Source organism: Sylvia atricapilla, chromosome 3 (genome assembly GCF_009819655.1).
Source record: "Sylvia atricapilla isolate bSylAtr1 chromosome 3, bSylAtr1.pri, whole genome shotgun sequence".
Classification (NCBI taxonomy): domain Eukaryota; kingdom Metazoa; phylum Chordata; class Aves; order Passeriformes; family Sylviidae; genus Sylvia; species Sylvia atricapilla.
In genome coordinates, this window is record NC_089142.1 from 102342198 (window position 1) to 102357497 (window position 15300).

Here is a 15300-nt window from a genome sequence, read left to right on the forward strand (position 1 = left end):
GGTTTGGAGAGCAGAAATAGTAATGAAGTGGCATGGGCAGGAGAACTGACTTTTGGGATGGAGACACTTCTTTGAAAAGCCAACTCTTCCACAGTGGGTGTTGTGATGAGCATCACAGCCGTGGAGCTGTGCTGGCCTTGCAGTGTGGCCCCTTGGTGGCAGTGGGAGATACAGGGAAGAGCAACAGCAGCTCCTGCAATTTCTCTGTGTTTTGAGGCACTTTTCCAACTGTGTTGTATCCTGTTGTTGTTATGTATTCTGGTGATTTTGGCACATGCTGTGAAGCTGTGAGCAAGATGCAAGAGAATAAAAAAAGCACAGTCATGGATTTAATCATGGAGATACATTCATGCTGCAATAATATTGCTGACGTGTTCACTTTGAAGAACGTTGTGCTGTCTTTTATGAGGTGGCATTTTAGCCTAACTATGAGAAATTCCCAAAGTGATCTCAGTAATTTGACCTGGAATCTCTGGTCCTGCCCAGAGGAATGTGGTGTGAGCATCATTGCTCATCAGGTGTTACAGACCATTCAGCCATTTGCTCTGGGCTTTTGGAGTTAAAGTTCGACTTTCAGTACAGAAAAAATAAAAAATAAGAGTCAAAAATATCTTCCATTGACACTCCTGCAGGCTTTTCTCTGTCTTAAGCTTTGCAAACTTTGCCATTTAACATTGTACATTTGCTCTATGGAAGTTATCCTCAGATGATAACAACTGGTTGATGACACACTGGTATTTTGCAAATCCCATTTTAACAGGTTATATCTGTGCTAAATAATTAAGTCTTTCTCTGGAAAGATGAATGAAAGTGTGCAAGGCTGTTGGAGCAGTTAATCTTTTCACCTTGTTTCTTCTTCAAGGAGTTTTACCTCAAACTTGCTTCCTTGTTGGAGATTACAAAGAAGCTGAATTGTGTGCTTATGTTCACAAGTTTGTTTAAATAATCAAGAGTTAATTCTGGAGCCTGTATCACATATGCCCTCCTGCATGGTGTTTGTTTCCTCAGGACAAGGCTTGCAGCTAGGCATGCCCTGAGGTGCAGAAACTGTTCTTAATATTATATTGAATTCACATTAAAAATTCACTCCTGAGCTTGAGGTTTTATTTCAAACTCACCTTTTTAACATTCAGGATTCTGGGTATTTGTCATGAGGTGACACCAAGACAGAGTAAGGGAAAAACTGATTTCTGTTAGGGACACCAGCTGGACATCTTTCTGGTGTAGCTATTTGGAGGTGCTGCTGCGCCATTCATGGCAGACCTCTGCACACAGCAGAGGAGTGAATCATGGTGATGGAGGCTTCCTGTCAGGCAAAGTAAAGCTGAAGTGTCAGGCATTGGTTGGTGAGTTTAAATGTCCATTCTGTAACAGGTATTGCCTATTATTTTAAAACAAAAACAACCTGTGAGTCCCCTAAGTTGATACATGAAAAAATGTGGAGTTATGAGCTGCTAAGCAGTAAATAAAGTCATGGTTATGAAGTCAGCTGCACTGTCCTCTCCCTGGAAGGAGGAGGTCACACAAAATAAGTGTGTTTCTTACTCCAGTTTCTGCTAAAAGTTTAAGAGCTAATTTCATCATCTGCTGTTTCTCCTTCTCTAACGTGAGGTAAATTATCTGTATTCCTACTTTGTGTTGAAGCTAACTCTACAGAAATACTACCCAGTTACACAGCAAACACTTCAGAATGAGGGAGGAACGTGAGCTCAGCCTAGGGGAATGCTGTCTGGAAGTGCCTCAGCTGAGGCAGAGCATGGGAGCTGCTCCTGGAGGCACAGTGAGGGATCCAGCAGCACCCAGCTCCCAGGAAATGAGGGGCTGTTGTGTTTTGCTGAGCTGCCAGCCCTGCATGCACTGCTTTTCCCAGCAGCCTCACCTGCCAACAGCTCAAGCCTGAACTGCCTTGAATCTGCCCCTTTGAGAGGAAAGGTTTGAGGATTTAAACAGCCAGTTGGTGATAGTAAGTTTCCCTGCCAGCTTCAGCTGAACTTCCACCAGCGTGTGGCCCACATCCATGGCAGAGTACAACTGTAGGAGTTTACAGTAGGAGTTATTCTTACAGCTTTTGTTATGTAAAAATGATTTCATCTTGATGGCTTTTGCTTGCTAATGGTTATTGTGTAGTAATTCACACAGGCTTGCACACAGTTGTACCCTGGCAGACCTGGGGGAGATGTCACATCTCTGGCTGCTGTAGGGGGAAAGGGAAAGGAAAGGGAAAGGTCTAATGTGGAGTGATCCAAACAGCAGAGAGTGAATAGTTGTGAAAGGGAAGCAGAGCCACTGGGCATTAGTGAGCTCAATCTCAATCTAGATTTTGCAGGAAAGGATGTCCTTTTGTTGCTGCTAAGGGAAACAGGATAGTCACAGACTCCAGGGCTCTTGAGTGGTACAGCACAGGCTGTAGCTCTGCAAATACAGGCAAAATATCATGTACTATGCAAAGATACAGTAATGTTTGCATCGAGTGCAAGGACGGTCTGAGTTCAGCTGATCAAAGGCATCTCACAGTAAATTTAAACCTGTCAGTATAGAAGAGAAACTTGCACAATATCTCTAGAGGGAGTGATCTGAGAGAGCAAAAAAGATACAAATACTAAAGTGAATGTTTCTCAAATCAGTTATCAATCTCCTGTATGCTTCTGTGGGAGTGTTCAGGAATTGTTCCTGCGTTATTGAAGAGTCCATGGGAGAAAGCAACTGAAGGTGTTATAAATGGATACATAAAGCAGTTATCCTATACAAGGGTCAGTATTTCAGGGCTCAGTAGTTTTCTGCTACTTACTAAAATTGCCCAGCTCACCTCTAATTTTTTCTCTGTTGTCTTTTATAAGCAGCAAGCCCACTTTGAAAGGGGATACCTGCCTCATACACATGGTCTGTTAATAAATTGCTCAACTAAAATTTTAATCACGCACATATTTTGCCATCTGTCCAGTAGTTGTCTAAGAAGGTTAACAGTGTTCCTTGCTAGAAAAACAGGACCTCTGAATTTTCTTGGAGTTATTCTGCATAGTGTAGCTGAATTACCTCAATTTATTAGGTATTGTTTTTTTCTGGACTTCCTGTCTGATGGTAACAATTGGAGATTCCCAGTTTGGTATGAGGGCTTTGGTTCTGACAGAGGTCACTTTGTGAGGATAACAAATGTTATGTCCTTATGTCATTAAGGGTAGTTTAAAATGTAAAAATGTTTAAAATGTAAAAATGTTTGAAAAATATTTTGTTTCATTCTAAGCCCTCATGTCTAGGGCTCCAACGTTTCTGGTATGTGCAGAATTTTTTAAACATTAAATTGTCCATTGAAATGCATCATAATTCTTAATAATGTTCTGGATACCTTGAACCATTATTTGCTTTTAAACAAGTTTTCAGCAGAGATCGTGCTGCCTTCATTGGGTCCTCCAAATCTCCCATCCGCCTGTCTAAATTATTTTAACTGACATAGTTTCTAATTTACTCTCTCCAGTTGAGAGAGCTCCCTGTAGCTTGTCTATTTTAGCATTTAATTGCTGTATACTCTCCCAAATTAAATTCTGTAGTGATCCATTTTGCTCTGCTGGTGAAGCAGTATTCTTTTCATCTGAGCAAGGTGGTGCATGCAGGGGGAGAGGGAGAACCTTCCAGCTCCTCTCTGCTGCTGCCTGGGGGCTGCTTTGTGTCAGGGGACAGCTTTCCTCCAAAACACTCCCCATTTCGTTCTGAAGCCAAAGGAGAGGGAAACCCGTTGGTTCTCACTGCTTTTCTCAGTGGTTCTCAAACTGCTTTGTTGATTATTTTCTGCCAAAGTTTGCTCCTCCTTAAAAATCTGCACATCTTTGTGGGCTTTTTTGGCATCTGCTTTTGTGAAAGATGAAAAGGCAGCCCCTCAAAATATCATGCTGTACATTTTCCCTGTTTGTGAGGAAGGCAATAAAAATTATTGCTCCTTTTGACAAAATAATATCCAGTAAGGAAACTTGTTGTCTTCCCTAGTTAGGTCTTTTTTTGGATCATGTTTGTACAGTGATAACTAATGACTTAATATATTTCTATTAAAGAGAGACCATTGACTATCCTAAATAGTCCTAAATAATTAAGAAATTGGTTTTTAAAAACCCAGCCAATGTTTTGATTCTCTGTAACTCTAGAAGCTTGGAGGCAGTTTAACAGAAAATACAAAGATGCTTCTTATTTCCACCTCATATATTAACTGTGACGAAGACTTGCCAGTCAGTTGGTAAGTACAGGATACAAGATCATTAAAAATACATTTTTAAAGGAAGAAGACTGCATGAAATTCACATTACAGCATCATTTTTCTCTCAAATAAATTGAGAATAAATTAAGAATGGGAGGTCAGACCTTCAGTGTGAAGGTGTTAATCTTTTGACTTGCTTTCTGATGGCACCACTGAATTGCACTTCTCTTGGTATCTGAGGTGACAGTGTTTTTCAAGTCTGTGCAAACACAAACAGCATGCTTTGAAATTGGGAACTACCTGAGCTCATTATTACTAAGAGTCTTCTCTACAAAAAAGGAGGGCAACTTTTATTGATTTACTGAGTATTGCTTGTTCTACATATTTCTTTGTCTGAAATCAGAAATCAGAGTACTCCAGGGTACTGGGAAATCTTTCCGTTTTCTATATTAATTTTCATTTGGCTAGCTTTGAGTTCATCTTCTTATTCCAGATTTTTAATAACTTGCTCAAATTTTTCCTAAAGTACCAGGATGCACAAATATCAACCACCCAGTGAGTGTAGTGCAGAACTAGCCATGTGCTTCATCCTGCTGCTTTTCCAGCTGGGAGCAGCTGATCCAGCTTGATGCACTGCCCAGGTGGGGTTATTTCACCCAAAATATGGTCTGTGTTTGAGGCATTTTGGAGACTGTGGAGAGTAGGAGGAGGAGACTGTCGAGGGAAGCGAAACTGCTTGTGAGAGAAAAGTGTAGAATTTAAAACCAGCAATTCCCCAGCACAGGAGAGAAAGATGAAGAAATGTGTATATGCCCAGGTTTTACTCCGAAGTGAATTACAATGATCACTTTTGCAAACCATGTGCTTTTAAAACAACATACAGGTCTCTCAGAGCCTTTAGTTGACCCAACACAGCCATTATTCTGTTATGCAGGAAAACAAACTCGCTATAGTTTCTGCTAATACACCAAGTAGTTATATTTTTAATCATTTATTAATGACTTTTAGGAGAATGGCAGTTTTTTTTCCCCAGTGTGCTGTTTCACTTGCTGGAACTATACAGTAACAAACATGAAACAACAAAAAATGGTTGTTAACTAATGCTCCATGTATTCTCTTATGGGTCCAGCAGTGCTCAGTCTCAGTCTCAGTAGGGTGTTTGAGCTGGAAGGTAACATAGAGGTATTTGTGTTTTGCTGGCATTGTATGTTATCTTCTGTCTTCCTGCGACATTCAGATATCATAACTGATTTTATTTGCATAATGCATTGCCTTTCTTAAAAGTAAAGGGTTTCTAAGTTGCTGTTTTCTTACAGAATGCACTCCATCTTCACTGTTAAAGTGTTTTCTTTTGCCACCTCTCTTTATTATTGCATTGGATTGTTTCTCTCCTGTGACTTCAAAATTGACATTTCATGCCACACTTTCACAAAACAGGATGTGGCAACCCTGGCAGCCACATGAATGTAAAACACCTGGAGGCATAACAGAGCCTTACACAGTTTAAACTTTGATTATATAGGCAAAAGCAGGAAAGTTGAGCAATTAAAACATTTGCACTGAGATTCCTGCTTGACTTTCCACCTGCTCATACGAGACACAAGCAAACAGCAGACCAGACTTTTACCATTAAATAGATATTATTTATTCAGTATCCTATCAAATTTGGCTTCTCTTTGGGATAACTCATTCCAGCCTATTGCTCAGCTGTTTCTGTCTACTCTGCTTGTAGGTTTGTTGTCTACTCCATTCTTGGATTATTTTATCCCTGCTAATTTAAGTATTATTTATCCTTCTGCAACAAAATGTCTCTGTGTTTCTGGGGTAACTCAGATTCTACTATAGGAAGCATGTAGGTTTTTTGGAAGAAATTCTACAATCCTTGTGAAAAGTGGTTATTAGCATGCCCTGACATTTAAAGACAATTTTTTAGAAGTTGCTTGTGTGTCAAGAGTAGAAAACAGAATCCATTGTGAAATCAGTCATGGACCTAAGCAGCATGAGAATAGTCTTTTAAGCTGCAAAAAGTTTTTCCCCATCTACTTATGTAGCTAAACCTACTTAGGGCCAAACCTGTAGAACTTAAAAGGAGAAAACATTGTAAAACTTCTAACAGACTTCACTTTCTGGGAGTGAATAAATACTTAAACTTGCATGTGAAACTAAATAAGACTTGAAAGATTAGGCACTGATTTTTCATTTTGGTTAGGTATGGGGGGTTTGATTGGGTTTTGTTTTGTTTTTGTTTGATAAACTTACAAATTTGGGGTTTTGTAGGCAATTGGAACTTGGAAAGTCAACTTCTGTCTTTGGCCCACAAAAACGTTATGAAATAATTTCATTTCTTAGGAAGGCTGAACTCGATTGCCAAGTGTATCTTGTTCTTCACATCACTACAGGATATGTAGTGATAGGAAAATCTTCTTGCTCCTGACTGGCTCCTTCCCTTTGTCCTGGCACACTGCTGCCTGCATTCTCATCTCCCTCTTCCCCTACATCAGCTAACACCAGAAGATCCCATTAGGAATTGCTGATGATCATCTTCACTGGGAGAACTTTGCCTCTTCCTTATTCATGTCTCTTATTCACTCTCTGATCCAGATAATCTGAAGGTGAAAATGACAAGATGATCATTTGTACAATAAGTAGATACTAAGTGAAAATGTAATTTCACATCATTTCAAAATTCTTCTTGCCTTGCTATCTGTGTGTAGCTTTTGCATGCTTGCAAGTTTAATGTTGTGTTCTTTCTCTTCACTTCTGAACCACCACTGAATTGGAGATTGGGTTGGTTTATCTTGTAATTTAGTAATTTTTAGTAAAATCACTTTGACAAAGACAACGTGCACCTGACTTACCAGAGAAGATGGTGTGTTTGTAACAAGAGAAAGCAGCTCTGCCCCCAAGTTACCCCTGGTTTTGGAGTCACTGAAGCATGTTGGTGTCCCCCAAGGGACCTAGTGGGGGGTCTGTGTGTTGCTCTCATGGCATTGGGTGCGTGTAACAGGTGATCCAGCACTGAGGAGGCATTTGTAGCCACACAAGGAAACAAATCCAGATCTTTGTTGACTTGGGGATATTGACAGCTGCTGAGAGGTGATTTTGAGAGGAGCACATCAGAGTCCAGGCATGGTGTGGCTGATCAGTGATTCATCTGGAAGGCTGCAAGCATTACCCACATTCATGATTTGTTCTAAGATCTGTTGATCTTGCTAAGATCAACATCTTACTGTCAACATCGACTATTCAAAATCTTCCAAGATGAGTTGTCTGAGATCCTGTTGGGTGCAGATGCCTGAACGGTAAACCTTGCATTGGGCATAACGAGTTATAATGTTAATTATTCTAAAGGTATGATATAATAACAGCTTCTTGTTGTTCATACCTGTGTAACAATGGAAACTCCCTGATTGTGCTTTCCATTTTACACATTGTCAGAACCTTGGACCTTAATCTTGCTCTTTGACTGACAATTGCAGCTGGGGGAAGAGCACTGCCATTGTTTGTGAGAGTCGCATCTGTTCAACTTGATTCAGCTGAGAGTATTTGCATATTCTTAAGTATTTCTTCTGAGAGGGCCTAAATCCTTCTCAAGTGTTTGATGCATTTTTGAAATTCATTCATAAGGTATCTACATGCACTAATAGTTCTGTATAATATTGCTGTGCATAATCTGTCAGATAAGGCTAGTTTTTTAAACAAGGTATTCTTTGGGGATGACATATTACATTCTGACTTATTCTACTGGGCAGAAATGTCAAGTACTTTGAGAAAGGATGCTTGAATGTTTTGATTGAATTAGTATTCTTTATTCAACACAAATTGTCAACTGCAGTAAAATGTAGTCTTATTGTGAGACCATTTTTCAAAAGAATTGATAATGGGGTTTTTTGTTTTATTTTTTGTTACTGGAGCTTTTTTTACATATAATCATTCCTTTCCTGCTGATGCTGATATTAGATAGAACAAGAGAGTAGATTCTTAGATGTATTTTAGGTTAATTAGTCTGAATTGTTAAACTGTGAGCAGCACTTTAATATTGAAATATAACTTAAGCTGTTCAAATAAAATTTTGTGTTTTATCTTTATCTATTTTTCTCTTTATTTTTTTCCTTGCAAAATTTTCATCAGTATTTTTGGAAGTATTGTCAACTTTACTTTCAGAAACCTTTCACTTTTGGTAATTCATGTACAACACTAATGAGAAGAACCACTGCTCTGAAGAGTACTGGGGTATTATATTTGAGTGTGGAACACAAACTAGACGACCTCAAACCATTATGCAAAGAAATGCATGTGTGGTCAAAACCTACATCTTCCATGGGCTGGAAATTCCAGTCCAGAACTATCCAAGTTTGGACACAGCAAACAAGCCCAATTTGCTGTGAAAAGAAATGGAAATATAAAATGGAAATGTATTCCCAGCAGTTTAACGGGATGTGTGCTGTGGATCTGCTTCAAGCTCAAGCCATTAAAGACATCCTAGGTCTTGTAATGGAATACCACTGGTCACAATGGGCAACCGTGGGTTTTTTTTTTTTTTTTTTTTTTTTTTTTTTTTTTTTTAATTGCACTAAGAAAGTGTTCAAAACTCCACCAGTATTAGTGGCTGATGTAATTTAAGAAATGGATTACAGGGCCATAGTGATTTTTTTGGGGAAAAAACAAAAAAACAACCAACCAAAAAACCCCAGCCAACCAACCAAAACACATAAAAATACCCAACCAAAAAACCCCTACAGATTTAATAAGAGTTTGGTTGTTGTTTTTTTGGTTTTTTGTGCACATGCAGTTTTTAGTGTAACAGCACCTTCTACATTCACTTTGTTTTTCTTTTGCTTTCAGGAATCTCCTTCTGGACGTAGAAAAGCTCTTGCTACCAGCAGCATCAACATGAAGCAATATGCCAGCCCCATGCCTACACAGACAGATGTCAGGTTGAAATTCAAGCCTTTGTCTAAGAAAGTGGTCTCTGCCACACTGCAGTTCTCCTTATCTTGTATTTTCCTGAGGGAAGGAAAAGCCACGTAAGTTGTTGTTTGTTGGTTTGTTGTTTTTTTTTAAACCAGATAGCCTGCTTTGTGTTGCTTTTCAAAGAATCCTCTGGATAAAGAGCTCTTCCTGTATAGAATGGTGGAATTTGAGAGTATCCCTCAGCATACCTATCATTCCTGCCATATTTGGTTTCTTAACTGAGTAAAAGTTGTTTCTTACTCTCATTTCAGCCTTGTGTTCTTCAGAGACAAATGGCTTGTGCTCTACTCTTACAGACATTTTAAATAACAACAGCTTAAAAGTGTCTACAGGTCTGAAATGAGTGGAAGTGTGTGTTTATGTGCATGTGTGTGTTCATCCAACAATACCCTTGGCAGATTTTGAGGGAACCTGCTGATATTTCACAAAGAATGCAATAAGGACAAAGCCAGTTGGAAGGTGCGGGAGAGTCAGAGTTAAGATTTTGGGTTGAGCACAAGAACATCCTGTGGAAAGAGTTCTCTAGGGCACTATTACCATTCCCTTGGTTCTGTCCCTTATTTCAGTGGCCTTTGGAGGGCTGAGGATACAGATCATTTTTGCAGATGCTGTAATCTCTCCTGCACTTTTTGCCAGATCCTAGATGTGTTGGATATTCCCATGGCTGGAGAACGGATTGTTTGTCACAGTCCTGGTTTCAGTTAGGGTAGTTTTGTTTTGCCTTTCTGTCTCTAGAACATGGCAGAACAAAAAGAGGTAGATGGGGAAGCTACTGCTCTAATGGTTCTTCTGCCTCTTCCCAAATTTTTTTTCTTTTCAAAAGACTGACAGCTTTCAGTAGCTGTCAGTATTCTAGCTTTCAGTATTCTGAATGCATTTGCAGACATTGCTCACTGCAATACAAGTGCTCAAAAAATGTTGCATGAACAACTTGCCGGGCTGCTGTGTTAAAACATTTTGACACAATTTTTTTTAATCTGCATGCCTTGAAAGCCACAGATGCATTCCTTCCTATTAAGTACTATTACTGTTTCCACTGTCTGATTAACCTGTTGTGAACCAACCATAAAAGAATGATATTTTGAAGTATTTAGCTGTGATTTAACGTGGTTAAAATGCAGCTGAACATGAAAATGAGACTGGAAAATGTCAGCAGCTGATATGCTCTTAAACTTTGTTGGAACAGCCAGCATCCCTGAACTATACAATAAATAGCTAAATTATGTGTTACTGGGTTTTGAGGCCATAATTTGTAAAAAACGGATCCATTTAGGTTTGCATGTGCCTTCTACCTGTTAAAATGGATAATTTTCAGACTGAAGACTCTAAGTCAGGTTGGTTGTAAGGGATTGACAGGGCTTTCATAGTGCCCTGAACAAGGGATGTGAGAAAAGCTGCTCTTTGTGAAAGCATTGGTTTCCAGTATGTGTAAATAGACACTGCCTTTTTTTAAAATTTTGTTAATGATTTCAGATATTTAGAAAAGGGATTTTAACTTCTATAACAGCATCAGGAATGAATGTAGGTATTGCACGCAGCATGTGGGCAGTGGGTCTGGCCAAGCATTTTCACTTTAACCAAAGCAGACCAGGCAAGCATTTACCAGCCTTTCTGGGCTGCTTTAACATTTTAGGAAGCAGTTGTTAAGGTAACTCCTGATGCACAGCAGTATTTTTTTACCCTTTACAATTTTGTTAATTGGAAACTTTCCCTTCAGAAATGGATATATATTTGTATTAATTTTGTTTTTTCACTGTATTCAAGATGAGATCTGATATCACAGACCTCCCTGAAGAAAGCATCAAAATATTTAAAGAATTTTAAAGAATGCAGTAATATCAGCTGTGGTATTAACAAGCTGCATTTTAATGCCTGGTGTGATGTTTGTTGTTTAGGGATGAAGACATGCAAAGCCTGGCTAGTTTGATGAGTATGAAACAAGCTGATATTGGTAACCTAGATGATTTTGAAGAAGACAATGAAGAAGATGAAGAAAACAGAGTGAATCAAGAGGAAAAGGCTGCAAAAATTACAGGTGGGTTTTGCCACAGGCATTGTAAAATACAGTTTCCTTTGCTAATCATCTCATGTTTTTTATCCTTATGCTGTATTTTTATTTCACTTGAAAAAAAATCCTGACAACCAAAACATGTTTAGGATAGCTTGATTGAAGAGGAACACATCCATAACTCAACCAAGTTTAATACTTATGAATCCAAGAGCTTTGATTTGTGTCTGTGTGTCCTGGTTTTGGGGGGGAATGCACTAAGTAGGTAGCATTTTAGGGAGGCAAAGAACCAGTGTGAACAGAGGAGCAGAAAAAGTGGAGGAAAAGGGTGAGTGAGAAGACAAGAGGAGAGGCTCAAGTGAAATAATTTTGGGCAGAATAACTGCGAAATGAGTTGTGCCATGGACAGATGCTGAGGCTCTGCTCAATAACATGGCAATTCCAGGCTGCATATTGCTGCCTTTTGGGTGGGGGTGTCTCTTGGGAAAGAAATCAGGAGGCTGTTAAAGGACTTTAATGAATTTGATAGCGAAGTTGTTTGAAGTGAGATAGTGTAACCACATTTGAATTGCTGATGAAAATGCTTCGTGTGTCCAGGATAGCTGAACTAATCGAGGCAAGTCAGATCAGGATGAGATGATGTTCAATTGTTGGTAGAGATCAGTGTGTAGTACTGCTCCAGATGGGTTCTGTAGGAACTCTTTGTGTAAAGAATCAGGACAGGAAAATTAACTTCTGGTGCCAGACTTCATCGCTTCCAATGCTCTTTTAAAATGTCTGAAATAAAGGGATCCTTCTCCAAAGTGGGGGAAGAGCATCCCAGGAGGAGAAGTGAATTGTCAAATCTGTTCTTGAAAATTCAGAGGAACATTGGTTCAGTGTTATGAAACATTACTTTCATCACTTCTTTTTGAGCTTTCGTTGCAATCAAAAGGTTCAGCCTGAAGCAGTTATTACTTAGTTTACATTTAGTGTTGTGAAAGGATGCAAATATGTTTTCTGTATGCTTTACATATTCAATTAAACATTTTTTACCCTGGCCAAATCTCTAGTTACGCTGTATGTGTCTGGCACAGAGCACATTGGAAAGTCTGGAATGAAATAGCTGAGAAACCAAGATAATGTATTCTTGGTCAGGGAGCAGAGATACACCAGTCTGGTCACACTGAAATCATCCTGCAAGGTCGAATTCTTTCCCAGTGTAACAAGAATAAATCAGATCCCAGCATCAAACAAAACCTGACATGTTCACCAGGCCATTGGATAATCACAGAGAAGGCCAAATTAAGGAGAGGCCAAAGTAATGTACAGTCTATAGAAACTCCTGTGCACAGGGGTTTTATTAGGATCTGCCTGGGTACTGTGCTGAGGACTGAAAACCTGTATGCAGAAGGGCAGCAGGTGAGAAGCATCAGATCTTGCTTCTCAACACTTGATTTTGCAGCATCCAGCAAGGCTACAAATGATCCCTGAACAATCAAAAATCTGATCTAGGTTAGACTAGGCTGTCTACTATCCTTTGGGTATGGAGTGAAGGGAAGGGTAAGCTGGCTGCTGTGCAACACAAACTGTTTTAGAGTAATTTCAGCTTTTCCAATCTGCTCTTGCGAAGGCCAAAATGATCTGTTCAAAACTAACAATACAGAAAGGCAGAAGTGCACAATTTCTATGAAAGGCAGAAATACACGATTTCTGTGCCTTGCTGGGTCTGCTCTGGTTCTGTTTTCTAACCATACAAGATGGGAGTGTTGGGTTGGTTTTTTTTGTAAATGAATCATGACGTGGGGAAGGTCAGCCTTGGACTTTTTCTTCTTACATTGGTTACAACAGTTGAGTTGCTTTATGAGCCTGGCCAGTTTTTCCCACCTTTGGGAAGGAGAAGGATGTTGAAGGGGAATGAGTGCATTGCAATTCCCCAAGCAAATGGGAGAACATAAAACACAGGGCAGTAAATAAACATCAATAAATAAGATGTAAAGTATCTATTTCAACATGTGTTCAAGACTGATTTCATTGGCAGTTGCAGTGACTCCTGTAACAAATAAAATGAATGGGGAAAGCTAGGAGAAGAGCTGAGGAAGCAAGGGAGAAAGAGGTAAGAATCACTGTAGAAAAGCAGGAAAAATTTTAGAAAGATGGAAGTGTAACAAAACTGATGTAGCCAAGAACTCTTCCAAAAACAGTCTTCACAGAATACCATGAAGTTAATTGAGGAAGTTACATAACCCTTTTGAAAGCTTGCTGCTACCGAGCTTTTCTCCTCTTGTGCCGCGCTGGGTGTTGGCAGCTGGGGAGCTGGAATGCTTCACTGACTCAGAGTGCCCCCAGGCAGATCCCTCACCTCGGTGTGCCTGTGTTCCCAACTGTAAAAGGGGATACTGCCTGGAACACCTCCCCGGAACCATGGGGGAGCAGTGCACAGTTCATGTTTGTAACTGGCCTTGGAAAGGGTCAAGTACAAGCAGCAAAGAGAGGAAAGACTGTTCTCCCACCTCTCACTCTATAGGTTTTCTCACAGAAGCGAGGGATGACTTGATGGCTGAAAAGTTTTCATTGCCAAGGCACAGCTGCAGGAGGTGCTGCAGGTCTTTTATCAGACCCTGTTCCTTTTTGCAGTGTGCAACCATTTTTTTGGGATTTGTTTGTGGGTTTTTTTTTTTTCCAAGTTGCAGTTTCATAGATGAACGTGTGTATCCACTGCTGGGAGAACAAGGGAGGTCTGCTGTGTGGGGCTCTAGATGGTGCAGGTGAGTCAGGAAATGCTGCTTCTCTCCCTTGATGGATTGCCTAACTTGGAGCAGGTATCTGTGCCTCTGTTTCTTCAGCTGTGAAGTAGGTGGTGCAATACTGACACTGACCTCAAAAGCGCTGTGGAATTTGGGGTGGTCAACATGGAACTGTTGCCATACAGCTGACCAGACTGAAGGATGTTTTCCATTCCAAGCACTACTTTCACTTGGAGAAATCTCCCTCCATCTCAGGCTTTCTCCCTCTTCCTTCCCAGGATTTCTTGTTGAAATTTTTCATGTGTAAAAGCTGTATCTCCCCCAACTGTTCTTGTGTGAAGTTGAAAATTGTTTGTTGCCACGAATGAAGTTTCAAATATTTAGTTTCTACACTGTCAGTATAGATGGATTTAAACCTCCCAGAGTTATCCTGTCCTTAGTCCTCAGGGGAGCACAAGACATCTTGCACTTGAAGAAAATGTGCCTCGTAACTCACAAACAGGGCAGTAATAAATATGTTGCTTCTCTTAGTGTTTTAATTCCTACTTAGAGCCTCATGCTGGGGTTAATAGCTGCCTCCTGCTCCATCTGCCCTGGAGCACAGTGGCTGTCCTGGGGCACCACATGGAATCAGTAACGTGCCCATGTGCTGCCTATTGCAGGAATCTGGATCCCAGCATGTTTCATGAGCAAGCTTCTGGATAATGATATGTGTAACCCTTTTTTTGCAATTTACAAAACCACGCCTCTCCTGACAACTTCTGGTCCATTTATTCTTTTTCTTTGTCAGGATCACCAAGCTGCTTGGAAAAAAAAATAGAAAGAGAAGAATGAAAAAAAAAAAAACCCAAAAACCAAACCAGTGATTTATGTGACATACTTGTAGAACAAGCTAATGTGTGTTTGTAGATAATGAGATTTATAAAAGATAATATAGGATATAAATCTCCAACCTACCATTTCCATACTCCAAAATATGACATAAACCATTTAATATTGTAATGAGAAACGTTGGAGTGCATATGGGTGTTTAGGTTGGCAGATAAGACCAGGTGATTCAGACCACATCAAAGAACTCCCTCTTTTTAAAGCTCTGAACTTAATTTGTTATTTTCTGACAATAAAAACTGACTTATAATTGTTTTGGGATTTTTTTTTCACAGGCTGACATAATAAATTGTAAATCATGTCAGCATCTGAGCCTGTTTTTAATTACTAATTCGTTAGTACTGCTGTTTTATGAGATCAGCTCTGTTTAATTTGAGTACAGAAAGGTATATTCTATTATCTCTCTTGAGTCTTAAAAATTCCCAGAAGATAGTATTATATTATACAGATTTCTTAGGTGCATGTATGGTTGTATATTGAGAAAACTAAGTTTCGGGGCAGCTTTGGTGTTATTTTTTAGG

The 15300-nt window shown here is 39.6% G+C and overlaps 2 protein-coding genes across 10 annotated transcripts in view; both read left to right on the plus strand.

Annotated features, from left to right (window-relative positions):
* MCM8 (minichromosome maintenance 8 homologous recombination repair factor) overlaps positions 1-15300 on the plus strand; it is a 341212-nt gene that overhangs the window by 266436 nt on the left and 59476 nt on the right. The gene's annotated exons all lie outside the window — the stretch shown is intronic.
* EHBP1 (EH domain binding protein 1) overlaps positions 1-15300 on the plus strand; it is a 204946-nt gene that overhangs the window by 66940 nt on the left and 122706 nt on the right. For all 9 annotated transcript variants that reach the window (XM_066316442.1, XM_066316436.1, XM_066316438.1 and 6 more), the window contains exons 6-7: positions 9029-9210; positions 11053-11192. In XM_066316442.1, the coding sequence (XP_066172539.1) occupies positions 9029-9210; positions 11053-11192 (322 nt within the window). The remainder of the gene's footprint in view (positions 1-9028; positions 9211-11052; positions 11193-15300) is intronic.